The sequence below is a fragment of the Plecotus auritus genome (assembly GCF_963455305.1).
Source record: "Plecotus auritus genome assembly, chromosome: 7".
Lineage (NCBI taxonomy): Eukaryota > Metazoa > Chordata > Mammalia > Chiroptera > Vespertilionidae > Plecotus > Plecotus auritus.
In genome coordinates this window covers 41396008-41413721 of record NC_137774.1, presented here as the reverse complement: position 1 = coordinate 41413721, position 17714 = coordinate 41396008, and the positions used below count along the sequence as shown (strand labels likewise).

At 45.6% G+C, this 17714-nt stretch overlaps 1 protein-coding gene across 1 annotated transcript; it reads left to right on the top strand.

Annotated features, from left to right (window-relative positions):
• Positions 1-7260: 7260 nt before the first annotated feature.
• XAF1 (XIAP associated factor 1) lies at positions 7261-14391 on the top strand (the record flags this gene model as incomplete). Its single annotated transcript, XM_080678048.1, is given in 4 exon segments — positions 7261-7278; positions 7280-7377; positions 7452-7584; positions 13534-14391. Coding segments are annotated over 4 exon segments (852 nt in total). The 3' UTR covers positions 14137-14391.
• Between the last annotated feature and the right edge of the window lie 3323 nt (positions 14392-17714).

Here is a 17714-nt window from a genome sequence, read left to right as displayed (position 1 = left end):
TGAAATTAATTAAAAAGCTTAGATAAATATGCAAAACCACAATCAAAATTCTCTAACCACACATTAATATCTTAATTGAGTTTATAAAAAGTAAAAATGAATGTTGAAGCTAATTAAAGATGGACTTGCCAAGAGACATATGGAAAATGCTCAAAGTCACTGATCATCAGAGAGATGCAAATTAAAATGACAATGAGGTATCACCTCACACCTGTCAGAATGGCTAGCATCAACAAATCAACAAATGACAAGTGCTGGTGAGGATGTGGAGAAAAGGGAACCCTAGTGCACTGCTGGTGGGAATGAGGACTGGTGCAACCATTATGGAAAACAGTATGGAGTTTCCTCAAAAAATTAAATATGGAACTGCCATTTGACCCAGTAATCCCACTTCTAGAAATATATCATAAGAAACCTGAACTACCAACCAGAAAGAATATTTGCACCCCTATGTTCATAGCAGTACAATTTACAATAACTAAGATCTGGAAACAGCCCAAGTGTCCATCAGTAGACGAGAGGATAAAAAAGCTGTGGTACATTTATAGCATGGAATACTATGCAGCTGTAAGAAAGAAAGATCTCTTACCCTTTGAGACATCATGAGTGGACCTGGAGAGTATTATCCTAAGTGAAATAAGCCAGTCAGATAAAGACAAGTATCACATGATCTCAATAATATATGGAATCTAATGAACAAAATAAACTGAAGAACAAAATAGATCCAGAGACATAGAAGCATGGAACAGACTGATGAATCTCAGAGGGAAGGTGTAGGCAGGTGGTGGGTGGGGAGAGACTAACTGGGGAACTTATATGCATATATGCATAGCCCTTGGACACAGACAATAGTGTGGTGAAGGCCTGGGAGGGGTGGGTGTAGGATGAAGGGGGTCATTTGTGGGGGGGAGAGGGACATCTGTAATACTTTCAACAATAAAGGTAAACTTAAAAAAAAACTAAATAAAGTGAAACAACAAATCAATCTTCTGGGCTTGACTTTTTATGAATAAAATTCTGGGAAACAGAAATATACATTATACCCCCTCTAAAAACTTCAACATATAATATATACTGAGTGGCCAGATTATTATGATCTCTGAATGCATAATAATCTGGCCACTCAGTGTATATACTATATAATAAAAGGCTAATATGCAAATTGTCCCCTCAACCAGGAGTTTTGACCAGCAGGCAGGCCGGCCAACTGCCCATGTCCCTTCCCCCTGGCCAGGCTGGCCGGACCCACCCATGCACAAATTCATGCACCGGGCTGGCCTGCCTGCTGGTCAAAACTCCTGGCTGAGGGGACAATTTGCATATTAGCCTTTTATTATATAGTATATACACTGAGTGGCCAGATTATTATGCATTCAGAGATCATAATAATCTGGCCACTCTGTATAATGTCCAAATGTTTCTAGTGGAATTGCAATTATTTGTAAATTTTTCAATCCCCTGAGCAATTAGATAGACTGTTTTATCATTTTCAGTAATCTAACAAGTTGTAGCCTGCTTCTCCCTGTGAAAAGAACACAAGGAGACAAGACAAATGTTCTCTAGTCCCTGGAGGCAATGATGCATGTAGAATTGGGGACATGTGTTGCTTTTAACAGAACTTGGTTTCTTGGACTCTCTGGAGTCAATGGGTCCATCATTTGTAATTGTTTGGGTCGTGGACTCCTTTTGAGTGTCTGCTCAAAATGGCGCTCCTCCTCGGGAACAGGCACAGACATACTCACATGAAAGCAATTTTGCACACAACTTCTGGGAGCACCTGGTCTCCTCAAGTCCTCCAGGTCCCCAGTGGAGTCCAAAAAATGAGGAAACAAAGTCCCAAAGGCTAAGGTGATGCAAGCTGCCAGTTAATAACACCATTAGGATTCAAACTCAGATCTCTCGACCTTAAGGCCATTCCAGGAGCAACAAGCCTAGGGCGCTTTGCCTCTGTTCAAGCCTGATTCTGCTGCCTGCCTATTGCTGTGCGATGCGTTAAGTTACCCCTCACTGCTCTGGTTTCTTTTTTCTTTTCTTTTATTGATTTTTTTTTTTTTTTTTTTTTGAGAGTGAGAGAGAGAGAGAAAGGGTTTGATTTGTTGTTCCACTTAGTTATCCATTCACTGGTTGCTTCTTGTATGTGCCCTGACCAGGGATCAAGCCTGCAACCTTGGTGTATGGGGACGACACTCTAACCAACTGGCGACCCGGCTGGAGGCATGCTTCGGTTTCTTAATCTGAAGACGAGGATGATAAAAATCGAACCTTCCTCGCCTGCTGGCGCCTTGTTAGAACTCTAGGGGTGTTCGCTATAACTATTTACAAGTAAGGAGACGCTCAGAGAGGCAGGCTGCTGTCCTAAGTCACCAAGCTGCGTCTCGGTGCTCACCGCCTGCATCCCCAATTCCTCCGGGACCCTGTTTTCAAAGTCGTCATCAGCCAGGACCAGAGAGGGGCAGGAAGTCCAGGAGCTGCTCTCAGGGAGCAGTTTCAAGTTCAACACAGCAAGCCATCTCTCTCCTGCAGAGGAAGGACCAGCAACCGGAGCAGGAGAGAGGGGCAGGTCCGTGCTAGTGGAAGAGAATGGACAGACCTGGATGCAGTGAAGCTGGCCTGGGACAGGGCGGGGCTGCTGCCCAGGGAGGCCTGGCCTCTGGCTCCCACCCCCCCCCGGGTTGTAGACACGGCCAGTGGCAGCAGCAGGGGTGAGAGCTCAGGTGGGGGAGGCAGCAGGGGCAGGCTGGGCTGGCGGGCTGCAGAGGGGTGGCCGGGGAGTGTCCAGTCACAGGAACCTTGGGGCAGCCCCGGCTGAGATTTCTGAAAACCCCTCCCCTCGGAGCTGTGGGCTGGGCTGTTGGAACACTTTCAGTTTTGTTTCTGCAAAAAACGAAACTCAGCAGGAAGACTCCGGAGACTAGACCATGGAGGGAGCCTTCCAGGTGTGCAGGAACTGGTAAGGAGCTGCGTCCAGCGGCCACCCCAGCCTGCCCTGGTAGCCGGTGGGCAGAATGAGTCTGTTTCTGGAATGAGGAGAAAAGGTCCAGGCATAAACTCCCAGGGAGGGCGGGCTGGTGCTGGGGCCCCCGGGGAAAAAGGGCTTACCCCCAGCAGATCTCTGGGGTAATGAGGTGAGGAAGTGGTCAGATTACCTTACATCACTGGGCCACACTCGCCCTCCACCCCTCCAGACAGTCCAGACTTTCTGGGATGGTCCTGGAGCCAAATAGCCAGGCTAATTGTCCCTGATGAGCTACTCCTAATTTGGGGTTCTGATCATATGGTCTGCACACCAGTCTGAGACCAAGCCCCCCTCACCTTGAGAAGGAGGCTGAGCAGAGTGCAGGCCCACACCTCTAACTCATGAAGGGCCTCACTCTCGAAGCGGCCCACCTGTGGCAGGAACCAGCAGGGAACCTTCCCAGAGAGCTTTGCTCCAGCCAGACCCTCCTGGCGCTTGGGTGTCTGAACCTGCTCAGGAGGAAGAGCTGAGAGGACAGGGCAGGGAATCAGAGGGAGAGAGACCAGGTCAGGCCGAGGCAGGAAAGGGACCAGGCCAGGCAGAGGGGGGAAAGGGACCAGGCCAGGCAGAGGGGGAGGGACCAGGCCAGGCAAAAGGGGGAGAGGGACCAGGCCAGGCAGAGGGGGGAAAGGGACCAGGCCAGGCAGAGGGGGAGGGACCAGGCCAAGCAAAAGGGAGAGAGGGACCAGGCCAGGCAGAGGGGGGAGGAATCAGGCCAAGCAAAAGGGAGAGAGGGACCAGGCCAGGCAGAGGGGGGAGGGATCAGGCCAGGTAGAGAGGGGAGAGGAACCAGGCCAGGCAGAGGGGGGAGGGACCAGGCCAGGCAGAGGGGGGAGGGACCAGGCCAGGCAGAGGGGGGAGGGACCAGGCCAGGTAGAGGGGGGAGAGGGACCAGGCCAGGCAGAGGGGAGAGGAACCAGGCCAGGCAGAGGGGGGAGAGGGACCAGGCCAGGCAGAAGGGGAGAGGAACCAGGCCAGGCAGAGGGGGGAGGGACCAGGCCAGGCAGAAGGAGAGGGGAGGGACCAGGCCAGGCAGAGCGGGGAGAACAGAGGAAGGACGGTGAGGCAGCCTTGGTGCCATCTCTCTGGGCGGTGCAGAGCCCAGAGCTTGTGCATACCAAGGGAGGAAGTCCCTCCCACAGGCAGGGACTTGGGGGTACTACTCTGGTCAGCATTTGGGCCTTTCGGGACTCGGGCACTGAGTCTCCTTCCTCCCAAGCTCCACAAGCAAGGGCTGGTTGACGTGAAAGGAGGCATTTCCAGGTAAACAGGAGGGTTGGGAAACACCCTGCTCAGGAACTGGGAGGCTCAGAAGCTTACACTCTCTGGGACCTCCGAGGCAGGACTGGGGTCCCTGGGAGGGTATGCGCAGGTGAGCCTGCAGGCAGGGGACAGGTGGGCGGCCCCCGGCTCGCCCAGTCATGGTGATTCTGAAAGCTGGCATTGCCCTTGCAGCAAGCATGGGGGTGCCAGGGCTGGACTCCCAACTGCTGTGGGCCAGGTAGGGGAACTCTTGAAAACAAGACAAAATCTTTGAAAGAAGGTGATAATTGTTACTTCATTTTTTAAAACAGCTTTCCAGAGGTAATCGACATACACGGTATTTATGGTACATGTTTAAAGTGCACCGTTTCATGTGTTTGACACATGTGTATACTCATGAAACCATCACTACAGTGAACCTATGAACCTACCCAAGACTTCCCTGGGCCCCTTTGTAATCTCTCCCACCTGCTCCTTTCCACCCACCCTCGCTGGCCCCGGGCGATAGAAGAGCTTGTAGCGCATTCTTACACTTTATGATTTTGCGATGTTCTGATTTGGGACCAACGTGGGGCCACAGGGACAGTGACATCATCTTCATATGTTCAGTGCTTGAGGCCTGGACATTCCTTAACCCAGCGGCCCTGGGTGGGAAATAGGGCTCCATGGTTTATACCTGCAATCAGCCTGACTTCCTTTCCCTTCATCTGGCAGCAAAAGAAGGGTGGCCTCTGCCCACCTGGCCCTCCATGAGGCACACTGCGTGCTGTTCCTGGCCCAGTGCCCTGAGTGCAAGGAGCCCGTCCTCCAGGCGAAGATGGATGAGCACTGTGAGAACGGGCACCAGCAGGTGAGGCAGCCCCGGGAGGGACGCAGGTGGGTGCTGCGCGGCGAGGCTGACTCAGACCCTTGCTGCAGCCGCGGGCCTGGCTGTCGCTGAGCCCTGCATGCCTCAGGCCCTGGGCAGTGGACACAGTCACTCCACCCGTCTCCTAGGAAACTGAGTCTACCCTGCTGCTCCCGTGCCCAGCCCTTTCCCTACAGGCTTATGGTTTAGCCCAGGGGAGCGGGTCTCCGTTGCAGGAAGGACTGAGTGTTCTTTTGAGATTTGTGAAGAGGAGAAGCCGGAGAGGAAAGCTCTAGAAGGCAGTCACGGCCAAAGCTGGCTTTTCTTTCCTGCTCTTTCATGTCACTCCTTCCTGGGGCCCCTCCTCTGTCTGTCTGAGATCCTCAGGCTCAGGCATCCCTTTCAACTCAAAGCATCGCCGCCCCCCCCCCCCCCCCCCGCGCCCCGCAAACACTTGTTGAACAAGGGGCCGTGCCCCCCAGGAACTGAGGCAAGCACACCTGATCCGGCGCCTGAGGGCTCACAGAGCCCAGCCTGCAGCGTGTGAAGCGGAGGTGGAGGAGGCCAGCAGGTGCTGGGACCAGCGTCTCTCTCTGTGCAGGTCGGGTGTGCCATGTGCCAGCAGAGCATGCAGAAGCAAGTGCTGGCGTTTCACGAGGTGAGAATCAAGTGCAGTTCATCCTTCACAGGAACAGCCACCCTGGGAGGAGAGGGAAGGGAGGAAGGGCCGGTGGTAGATTTCCCCCTGACCTCTCTCCTCCCTATCCTTGGAATCTGTTCAGTGGAAGCAGTGGAGAATCTGTTCAGCAAAGGGACACGCAGCCTCCGGTCCCCCAGATGCTGGTCAGAGGGCTTGCTGTGGACCATGACACAGGAGAGCTCAAAATCCCCAAAGAGGGTCCCACTCTGACCCATCCCGTCAGCTTTCTTATTTGCTCAGGCCCCTTGGGAAATCAGCCCATGTCCCCACCTGGGTTCAGCCACTCCAGGCGAGTGACCTTGCCATCCTGCCTGCCTCCCCGCAGACCAGGGAATGCCAGGAGCGCCCCGTCGTGTGTAAGTTCTGCAGGGCAGCCGTGCGCCTCAGCAAGCTGGAGATCCATGAACACCACTGTGGCAACCGCATAGAGCTGTGCCTGGACTGCGGCCAGCCCATCGTGCTCCGCGTGCTGGCCCAGCACAGGGATGCCTGCCAGAGCGAGCAGGCCCAGCGCCAGACAGGTGAGCAGGGCGGGAGCCTCCTGGACGGGGTGCGAGGAATGTGGGCATTCAACAGGACAGGTGCCATGTGTGGATGGCGGCTGTGCAGGTCTCAAATCCATCTGGCTATTCTAGTTCTAGACCATGTACCATAGTGGTGGCCTCCTCATGTGTCTGCTGAGCTCTTCAAATGACCAGCCCAGGGAGACCTAGACGCAGGCGGTGGGGGATTGGGAGTCATCCAGAAGGATGCAGAAGAGGCCCGGCAAAATGGGAGCCTGCCTTGGAAGTCCCCTGGCACGATCCTAGCCTGGCAGAGATCACCTGCCTCCTCTTACAGATGGCAAACCCATGCACAGAATGAATCAGGAGCTTGCTAGAGACAGAGGTGAAACTGGACACCCAAGTTTCCCGGCATCAAGACTGGAGCTTTTCCCACCAGCAGCAGGGCAGAAGGAAGTTAGCTGGAGCCCCTGATCTTTGGGCTATCTGGTGACTCCCTGGTACCATTTCATGTTCTCTGCACTCAGTCCCCCTTTATGAGGCGTGTTAGCAGAGGATACAGCTATCAGTGTGACAGATCTGATGTTGACTTCACCGGTTGTCTTGGTAACATGTGGCGTGAGCCTAAAATCCCTGTACAGTACATCTCTCCTGGTAAACAAGCTACTCAAGGTGAAAATGGCAAAGGAAAACCTGGGATGCTAATACAAATTCATGGACATTTCCTTCACTCCAGCTGGACTTTAACACCACCACACAACTTCATCAACACAGCACAACTGCAGCCAGACCACACAACACGATCAACAGAGATCTGTGCAATACCAGTCTGAGCCCTGAGCTCAGAAACTGGTGAAATGAAAGAGCAGTCAGGCTGGACAGGGTTGGCATCTGTGCTAATGGGTCCCTCATCTCTTTAGAAACCAGGAGAATGTCTCTTCATCAGGGTCACAGGCCTCACTGAGCACACCTCTGCGGCCATAAAGGAGGTGATGTCGGTGACTCGGCCAAGGGTTGCCTGTGTGGCTGAGGACGCTGGCAGTGCAGGGTGAGCAGGCAGGCCCGGATGGTTCATACTTGTGACGACAGGCCATGTACGCACTTGCGGGACAGCTGGGCTAGCCATTGCCAAGAGCAATCATTTGTGGTGCTGTTTCTGTGTTTATTAGGGAAGAAGATTTCAGCTCCTGAAAGCAATATCTGCTGTCATTATTGCAACCAAATGATCCCAGGAAATAAGTATTTACACCATATGGTGAGTAGCAATTAGTCATTTTCTAATGGTGTCCGTAGCTTGTCTGTATTCCAAAAGGGTAGTATTCTGGGTCCAATTTTACATAGGATATGAGAGGGCCTCATTCATTTTTGCTTTGATCAAAAAGGGATGTTGTGAATTGCTTTGAGCTAATTTATCATAGGTAACTGATCTCCCTTTGTGCCAGCTCTCAAGGAGCCTCCCTGACCAGTCCAGCTACCTCATCACCTCTGAGCATCTTCAACCTCAGGGCCTGGACATGGCCTCACTAGGACCTGCTTTATAATTGTCTGTCCCTTGTGAGAGTCTTGTCTATTAGACTGGGAGCTCCTTCACAAAAGTGAACAACTTTGTCCATCTTCCCACCATGAAGCTGATCTGAGGGCTGGGTACCAAAGGGGGACTCTGTAGAGGTGTGGTGATGTGATTGATTGATTGGTTGGATGGTTGATTGGCTTTGCCTGGGAACACTCACCGACTCTTCCCTCCATAGCTCTAAGCACTGTGGGCACATTGGTTGTGCCAAGTTATTCCCCTTTTCTGCAGGATAGAGCATTCTCTCTCTGGGGAGACTTACCAGTGTTTCTCTCCAAGAAACTCGTCTCCTTTTCCTTGAGCAGAGAAATGTTTATCCTCTCTTAACCCTTCAATTCAGAGAACTATGAATATCAGAATTGAAAAAACCCTAGGATGATCTAGATCTTTTTGTTTATTGTTGTAAAATACACATAACATAAAACGTATCATTAGTGACACTTAGTACATACCCAATGTTGTGAAATCATTACCTCTATCTAGTTCTAGAGCATTTTCACCACCCCCAAAAGAAACCCTTTACCCATGAAGCAGTCACTCCCTACTCCTTCCTGTTTATAGTCCCTAGAAACCACTAATCTGCTTTCTGTCTCTATGAATTGGCCTATTCTGGACATCTCATATAAAGGGAATCATATAATATGTTGTCTTATGTGATAGGCCTCTTTCTGTCAGCATAATGTTTCCAGGTGCATCCGTGTTATAGCATGTGTCAATACTTCATCCTTTTGTGGTCTTCATGATCACACTACAGTTTGTTTATCCATTCATCTGTTGATAGACATTTGGGTCATTGCCACCTTTCAGCTCCTTGCTTTGTGAAGTGTGGTACATGGACCAGCTGCAGCAGCATCCCCCTGGGAGCTTGTTAGAAGTGCCAAGTTTCTGGGCCTCCCCCTAGAAATGATAGCTCAGAGTTTGCTATTTCACAAGATCACCGGCATTTCAAGTTTGAGCAGCACTGCCCCTGCCAAGTGATCCTCAGCCTTAGCTGCACTTGGAAATCTCCTGTACCTTTGTTTTCCTGAACACAGATGCTTATTCAGTTACATAAGTGGTCCATGTCATTTGTTTGACGCAGAAGATACTTGAGGAGCACAAAAAAAAAGGGTGAAGCTCATTACTTCCCTCCAAAATGTCCGGACTGGCAACCTAGGAACCCACACACTTACTCTCAAACGTGGAACTGGGTTTGTGGTCAGAAACTCTGGATTGTAGTGCTGCTCTGCCACTGACTGGTTGTGTAGTTTCCCTGAGCCTCTCTCTTCTTTTGAGGGAAATGGGGATAATGATTCATCTACTTCTTCATGAGAAGAAAACATCCATGACCACTCACCACCACACGTACGTTCGTGCCAGCCTCCACACGCTCACACTTTGCCTTCCCACCCGTTAACCACAGAGGAGCTTTCTATGTTGCTATCTAACGCTGGCTGTGTACTGCACCCCATTCTTCCCCACACAAGGTCATTGTCCCACTGCTCCAGCAACTATCCCCTCTCTCTCCTGCAACAGGGAGAGGTGAAATGAGCTGCACAAGTCGGTAGCAACAGAGTCTCAGACTGTTCACTCCAGTATGTTCACCAGGTGGTCTGATGGTTCTCGGTCTTTCACTTTATGTTAACACTAGAGGCCTGGTGCACGAAATTCATGCATAGGTAGGGTCCCTAGGCCTGGCCAGCAGTTAGGGCCGATCAGAGCCTTCCAGCTGCCGGCAGGGGCCTACCTTCCAGTTGCTGGCCAGGGCCTCCCTTCCCTGGCTGCCAGCTGCCGGCTGGAGCCTTCCTTCATTCTGCACCGCCCCCTGGTGGTCAGCACACATCATAGTGAGCCATCAGTCTCCCAGTCTAACTCCCCTGGGGACAATTTGCATATTAGACTTTTATATATATATAGATGACCCAAAAACAGAAAAGCAAAAAATACTTCTCTTGATCTCATTTCCTGTTAGCTACCATCTTCTTTCTTTGTTTCCCTTTACAGCAAAACATTTGAACAAGTTGTCTCTAGTCACTGACTCCCTTTCTTTGCCCATTTTTACACCCACTCCAATCTGGCTTTTACCTCCCCCCAAAAAGAACCTGCTCTTATCAAAATCAACAACCTTCACATTGTGAAATCCAATGGTCCATCCTCAGTCCTTTATGAGGAGACGACTGTTCATCACTCCCTCTTCTTCAATTTGCTTCAATTCACCTCTTTCTGGACTTCCAACATACCATACTCCCCTGGTTTTCAATTACCTCACTGCTCTCTCCTCTTGTTCCCCAACCAAGGGGGCCCTAGGGTTCAGTCTCCATATTCTTCTCTATCTGTACACACTACGTCAATAATTTCATCCAATCTTAAGATTTTTTAAATGCCTTATGTAGGCAGACACTCCCCAAATCTGTATCTCTTTCCAGACTTTTCTCCCAACTCCAGACTTATATATTACTGCCTACTCTGTATCTTCACTTAAATGCTTTATAAACAACCCATTTAAAATTGTAACCCATCCCCATCCCACATTTAATGTGCCCTTTACCTTTTTCTACTGTTTTCTTTCCCAGAGCATTTATCAATTTCTAACATATTATCTAATTTACTTCTCTATGATAGCCCTTGTTCATTGTCTCCTTCACCATTAAAATACTAACTTCACTGCTCCCCTTCATGCTACTGCTTCCAAGTCACAGATACTCTACTTTCTAACGCTTTTAGCCATTTCTTCTGGTGTTTGGCTCCATATTTCTAAAGCACCTTCTCATACTGCTATTCCTTTTTTCAATTTTAGATAAAACCAATTAACACAATGATTTAGGGATGTGGATTTCATTTTATTAAGCCACCTATCCTATACACACCTCCAAGTTTCTTCTCCATCCTCACAATTTATTGATATCACCTATTCTGGTTAAATCAGTAATCAATGTCATGTTATTATGACCATATAAATGGCTATGTCACACAAACTGAAATTACATTTGCTTTTTTCTACAATTTTTTGGTTTCCCTGGAGTTAATAATTGCTTCAATTTTTCATTTGCTTCACTTTCTAGGTACTTATTGCTAAATCATCCCTAAAACTTTCTACCAGATTTGAAAACTTCCCCCTCAATGCAATCAAACATATCAAGTACTTTATTCGTTGAATTGTGGGACATGTGGCTTCCCATATCTGATGAGTAGCTATCACTCTGGGAATTCCTTCCACTCTCTCCAGTGTTAGAGTTTATTCCCCAAATTTTAGGTTTGGATATTTTTCTTTCTTGGTTTACTTCTTCTTTGGTAGAGTGTATCCTTTAATAGTTTCTTGAGGAAAAAAAGCATGACAACTAATTTTTTAGACCTTATATGTCTGAAAATGATAGCTTAGATGGTTATAGAATCTATGTACCATCTTAATTTTAATGGTATTACAAAAGTTTTCAAACAAATATGAAAGTAAGGAAGTAATATAATAAACCCCTGTACACTCATCACCCAGGTATACCAACAATCAAAAGTTTTCAACATTGTTTCATCTGTCCCTTTTCTTTTTTTTTTTTCAAAAGTGTTTTAAAATAAACCCAAGATAGCCTATCATTCCATTTGTCATCCTTTAATATACATCTTAAAAATAGTCATTTTCTTACTTAACAACAATGCCTTCATCATTCTCAACAATATTAAAATAATTCTTTTCTACCATCTTTTTTTTATCATGGGCGATGCTTGTTCCTTACTGCTGCTGCTGATGCTTTTTCTTCTCTTGCCTTCTATTGGGTTGAACAAATGTTCTTTCTTCTCTTCTACTGATTTGGCAATTTTGCATTCTATTTCTATCATTTGTTAAATACCCATTAATTTTAATGTGAATACCTGGCTTAAAGTCTAAAATTAGTCATATTCTCTAGCTTTCTAAAAAACAATATATGGATTTGAGAACATGTTAACTCTGATGTTCTACTCTCACCTGATGCTGCCAGAATAATTTAGTTCCACCTTGTTTTCATACTACCCCTCTCTAGTCATTATTATTATTGTTCTATGTAATTCATGCCTGTTTGGATATACTCACACATTTACCTTTTCCTTTGCTCACATTCTTTGAATCCCGAAGAGTTCTCTCTTCCTGAACTACACTTCTCAATAGTTCTTTCAGCAAAAACTGTGAGTAGGAAATCTTTACTTACCTGAAAACGTACTTCTTTTTTCTGCATTCTTGGATAGTAGTTTGGCTGGATATTAAATAGTAGATTAACTGTTATTTCCTCTTAGCATTTTGAAGATTATTCCAACCATCTTTCAACCTCTTTGATTGTTGATAATTTTTCCATGTCATTGTCTGCCTTCCATGGAATTGTCATTCCTTTGGTCGATTTCAAGATCTCTTCACCTTTTGAACTTCTGAGGTATCGCTGCAATGTATCTAAGAGAGGATCTATTCTTACTCATACTGCTCAGAACAGTGTGCCCAAATGTGGGTTTTTTCCTCTCTTCCTCAGGATTTCCACTACCTAAATCTAAATATATATCTCTCTAATCAGTTGAGAGAAAGTCTAAGCTCTAATTTCTTTGGGTCCCCAATATTCCTTAACTCTCCCATGTTCTCCCCACTCTTCCTGTGGAATATAACAGATGTATATTAAGCCTTCTCATTCTAGCTGCTTGTCTCCTAACTTTTCACATTTTCTATTTATTACTCCTATATTCTGGGGAATTTCTTCAAATCTATCTAATCTGCTGTTTTTTGCCTATCCATTGAGTTCAAGGTCTGTATTTTTCATTTCTATTCTCATTTAAATTTGCCTGTTCTTTTTTCATAGGATCTTATTATTTTCTCTTGTTCTATTTATTTTTAATTCATTTATTTTACAGTCTGTATCCCATAGTTTTATTATCTGAACTTCTTGGAGACTAATCTTGGTTTTGCTTAGGTATGACTCTTGCTTAAGTAGATTGCTTCCTTGTGTGTCTGTAAGCCTTACTTGTGAGTTTCTATTTAGTGACTCTACCTGTGAGAATCCTGTACGATGTAGTTTGAAGTTACACTAGTATACCCTCCAGAGAACTTTTGTTATTGCTCTTGCCATACATTCCAACTTGTAGGTTAATTCTTCTGCGTGGGTGTTCCCACACCATGAGACTAATGTAAATCTGAGCCCCAAACACAAAGATGGCATGGACCTGTGGTTCTGAATTGCCAGGAGCATCAGTTTGCCTTCCCCACGCTCAAACTCCAGCTCAAGGTAGACAAGCTTCCTTGCCACTTTTCTTATCCAATTAACTGATGTATGTATGTATGTATTTATTTATTTATTTTGCCACCATAGTTTAGCCTTCAAGGTTCCTGACTTTCTTCTGGGAAAGGGGAGTCTTACTTTCAATTCCTCACCTTGTGTAGAAGGGACTTTTCTCTCATCCAAGATTGACCCCACATCTCCCAAAGTGTCAGCTCAAGTGCTTCCCGGTTAGGTTTTCATCCTGGGCCACGGAGCTTTCTCCCTTTCTTACAAAGTCAGCTATCAACTTAAGTGAATGTTTGCTGTATTTTATCCAGCCTTTCTAAGTGTTCATGGTGGAAAGTTTCCAGGTTATCTAGTCTATTGTACTGTCCAGCCATTAAAGCCAAAGTCATTTTAAAATTTGATATATTACTCACAATTGCAGGATAAATGCCATACCACCTCAGAGTCTGCAAAATATTTTCCAATTGAAGAGACAAGAAATTCTCCTCTATCCCTCCCAAGTCAGGCTGCTGAAGATCAAACTTCCACCGCAGTGAAAGATGTTCGCCCAAAGACGAAAAATATAAACAGATTTCCTCTTCTTTCTGAAAATTCAACAAAGAAAGCACCAAGTGGCACAAACAAATCCCTGGATCTGCCTCTGAAGCCCGAGCACAAGCCCTGGGTCGTGGAAGACCCAGCCTATGACGTTCTGCATAGATGTCCTCAGTGTGATATCCTCCTTCCCCTGCCGACCCTCAACCAACATCAGGTACCAGCCTCTGTTCTCTCCTTACCGGGCGGTAAACCATCTGGACAGGGTTTTGAGAAACCCAGGAGCTGCAGGATGTGTGTAGACCCTGCCACGGGAAAGGCCCTTCCCTGTCTCCTCCTCTGTGTGCCCAAATCCACTCTCTCCTGGCACTTCCCACCTGGTTTATTTGCATCATCTCCCAGAGACGGGCCCCCTTTGAAGGCAGAGCCAGCTCTTTCATCAGTGTGTTTCCAGTTCCTGGCCCAGGGGCTGACCACACCAAATGCTTAAACAGTTGAATAAATGAGTGAAGCAGAGGGCCTCCCGCCCAGCTCTCTCCCGGCAACAGAGGCCCAGAGATCAGAGCCTCATTCAAGATCCTAAATCAGTTTGTATCTTGCCTCCAGCAGATAGGATTTGCAGCCTCAATATACGGAGTTTTACCTCCTAGATGATTTTCTAGTAATAGTAAGAATTAGCATTAGAGGTAGTTAACCATTATGTGCCAGTTACAAGGCAGAGTTCTTTACACACAGTCAGTCTTCATTATACATCATAGGCAGATATGTTATTTGTATTATACAAATTAGGAAACCAGACTGAATTATAATTCCCCAGGATTATATAGTCAGAGAGTGGCAGGATCCAGCCTGGGATCCACGTGTATCGAGTTCCGAAGCTTACGCTCTTAAGCTCCAGACTGGATGCTTCACTTAAGAAAAAAAAAAAAAAAAACTTCCATTATTTGTTTTTCAAAATACATGACATCCAAATACCATACAAAGATATACCAGACAAAGCTAATCCTCCCACTCCTTCCCCCGCTTCCCAGTCCCATGCCCTGAGATACCAACATCAGCAGCCTGGCTTTACCTTTGCTCACACAAACCTGAACAAACCTGTATGGGGTTTGAATTCTTTCTTTTCCCCGTATATTATCTTCCGATACTTATTACACCACCATTTGCCTTTTTCACTTAATAGGATCCACCCTCCTTACAAAAAGTTAGACCTAAATCTTTATTTTCTAACTTCTTTAAGCATCTGTATATGCACATAAGCATAGAATTACAAAGATGGGTGAATTTCATACTTCCTAGAGTGTTATTAGTGCCATAGTCTCTTTTTTTGAAATTTTAAAATTACAGTTTACATTCAATATTATTTTGGATTACCTTCAGATGTACAGCATAGCGGTTAGACATATTCTTTACAAAGTGGTCCCCTCATTAAATACTGAGGGGTACTTAACTATGTATGGTGTTAAGTACCCACCTAACACCATACATAGTTATTACTATATTATCGGCTATATTTCCTATGCTGTACGAAACATTTCTGGGACTGTTTTGTGATTACCAATTTGTGCTTCTTACTCTCTGCACCTTTTTCACCCAGCCCTCAAAACCCCCTCCCCTCTGGCAGCCATCAGTCTGATCTCTGTATCTATGAGTCTGTTTCTATTTTGTTTTTTCATTTATTTTGCTCTTTAGATTCCACATATAAGTGAAATCATGTGCTATTTGTCTTTATCTGTTTGACTTCTTTCACTTGGCATACTACCCTCTAGGTCCATGCATGCAGTTCCAACTGGTAAGATTTCCTTCCTTTTTATGGAAGAGTAGTATTCCATTGCATATTCGCTCACCACTTTTTTATCCACTTGTCAATTGATGGGCACTTGGATTGCTTTCATCTTGGCTATTGTAAATAACTCTTCAGAGAACACAGGGGTGCATATACTCTTTTGAATTAGTGTTTGGGGTTTCTTTGGATGTATACCCAGAAGTAAAATTGCTGGATCATAAGGCAGATCCATTTTTTTTAAATGTTTTTGTTTTAAATATATTTTTATTGATTTCAGAGAGGGAGAGAGAGATAGAAACATCAATGATGAGAGAGAATCATTGATTGGCTGCCTCCTGCACGCCCCCTACTGGCTGGGGAATCAAGCCTGCAACCCGGGTATGTGCCCTTGACCGGAATCAAACCTGGGACCCTTCAGTCCGCAGGCCAACACTAGCCACTGAGCCAAACTGGCTAGGGCCAGATCCATTTTTTATTTTTCCAGGAACCTCCGCACTGTTTTCCATAGTGGCTGCACCAACAGTGCAGGAATGTTGTCTTTTCTCCACATCCTCACCAACACTTGTTATTTATTGATTTATTGATGATAGCCATTCTGACAGGTGACATGGTATCTCACCATGGTTTTAATTTGCATTTCTCTGATGATTAATGATGTTGAGCATCTTTTCATATGCTTATTAGCCATCTGTATGTTCTCTTCGTAGAGTGTTTATTCAGGTCCTTTGCCCATTTTTTGTTGGATGTTTTTGTGTGTTTTTTTGATGTTGAGTGGTATGTTGTTTATACATTCTGTATATTAACCCCTTATCAGATGTATCATTGGCAAATATCTTCTCCCATTCAGGAGACTGTCTTGGTGGTTTCCTTTACTGTGCAAAAGCTTTTTAGTTTGATGTAGTCCCATTTGTTTATTTTTTCTTTTATTTCTCTTGCCCAATGAGATATATCAGGAAAAAAAAAAAAAACATTGCTAAGAGAAATGTCACAGATTTTATTGCCTACGCTTTCTTTTAGGAGTTTTATGTTTTCAAGTCTTACACTTAAGTATTTAATTCATTATTTTAGATTTTTCTTAATATGGCGTTAAGAAGGTGGTTTCTTTTCTCTTTTTTTTTTTTTTTTTTTGCATTTAATTGTCTAATTTTCCCAACACCATTTATTGAATAGACTGTCTTTATCCCATTTTATGTTCTTGCCTCCTTTGTCATAGATTAGTTGACTTTAAAGGCTTGGGCTTCTTTCTGAGCACTCTATTCTGTTCATTGATCTATGTATCTGTTTTTATGTCAATGCCATGCTGTTTTGATTACCTTAGTATAGTTTGATATTAGGTAGCATGATATCTCTGGCTTTGTTCTTCATTTTCAAGATTGCTGTTGCTATTTGGGGTCTTTTGTGGTTCCATAAAATTTTGGATTATTTGTTCTAGTTTTGTAAAAACTGCCATTGGTATTTTGATAGGAATTGCATTGAATCTATAAATTGCTTTGGGTAGTATGGACATTTTAATTCTTCCTATCCATGAACATGGTATATGCTTCCATTTATTTAATTTCTTTCTTCAGCATCTTACAATTTTCTGAGTACAAGTCTCTTATCTCCTTGGTTAATTTTATTCCTAGGTATTTTATTTTTTGATGTAATTGTAAATGGGATTGTTTTCTCAGTTTCCCTTTCTGATAGTTTATTATCCTATATAATAAAACCCTAATATACAAATCGACCAAACGGCAGAATGACCGATCTCTATGACACACACTGACCACCAGGAGGCAGACGCTTAACACAGGAGCTGCCCCCTAGTGGTCAGTGCGCTCCCACAGGGGGAGCACCACTCAGCCAGAAGCCAGGCTCACAGCTGGAGAGCTCCTAGTGGCAGTGGCAGGAGCCTCTCCCACTTCCGCTGCAGGTGGGCAGTAAGGAGCAAGGGGTCCCACACTGCAAGAGGGATGTCCAACTGTGGCTTAGGCCTGCTCCCCCCAGGGGTCCCGGACTGCGAGAGAGCACAGGCTGGGCAGAGGGGTCCCCCACCCCCAGTGCACGAAATTTCATGCACCGGGCCTCTAGTTGGTATATAAAAATTTAACCATTTCTGGATATTTATTTTGTATCCTGCTACTTTACTGAGTTCATTTATCAGTTCTAGTAATTTTTGGGTGGAATCCTTAGGGTTCTCTACATACAGTATCATGTCATCTGTAAATGATGGTTTTACTTCTTCCTTTCCAATTTGGATGTCTTTTATTTCTTCTTATCTGATTTCTGTGGCTAGGACTTCC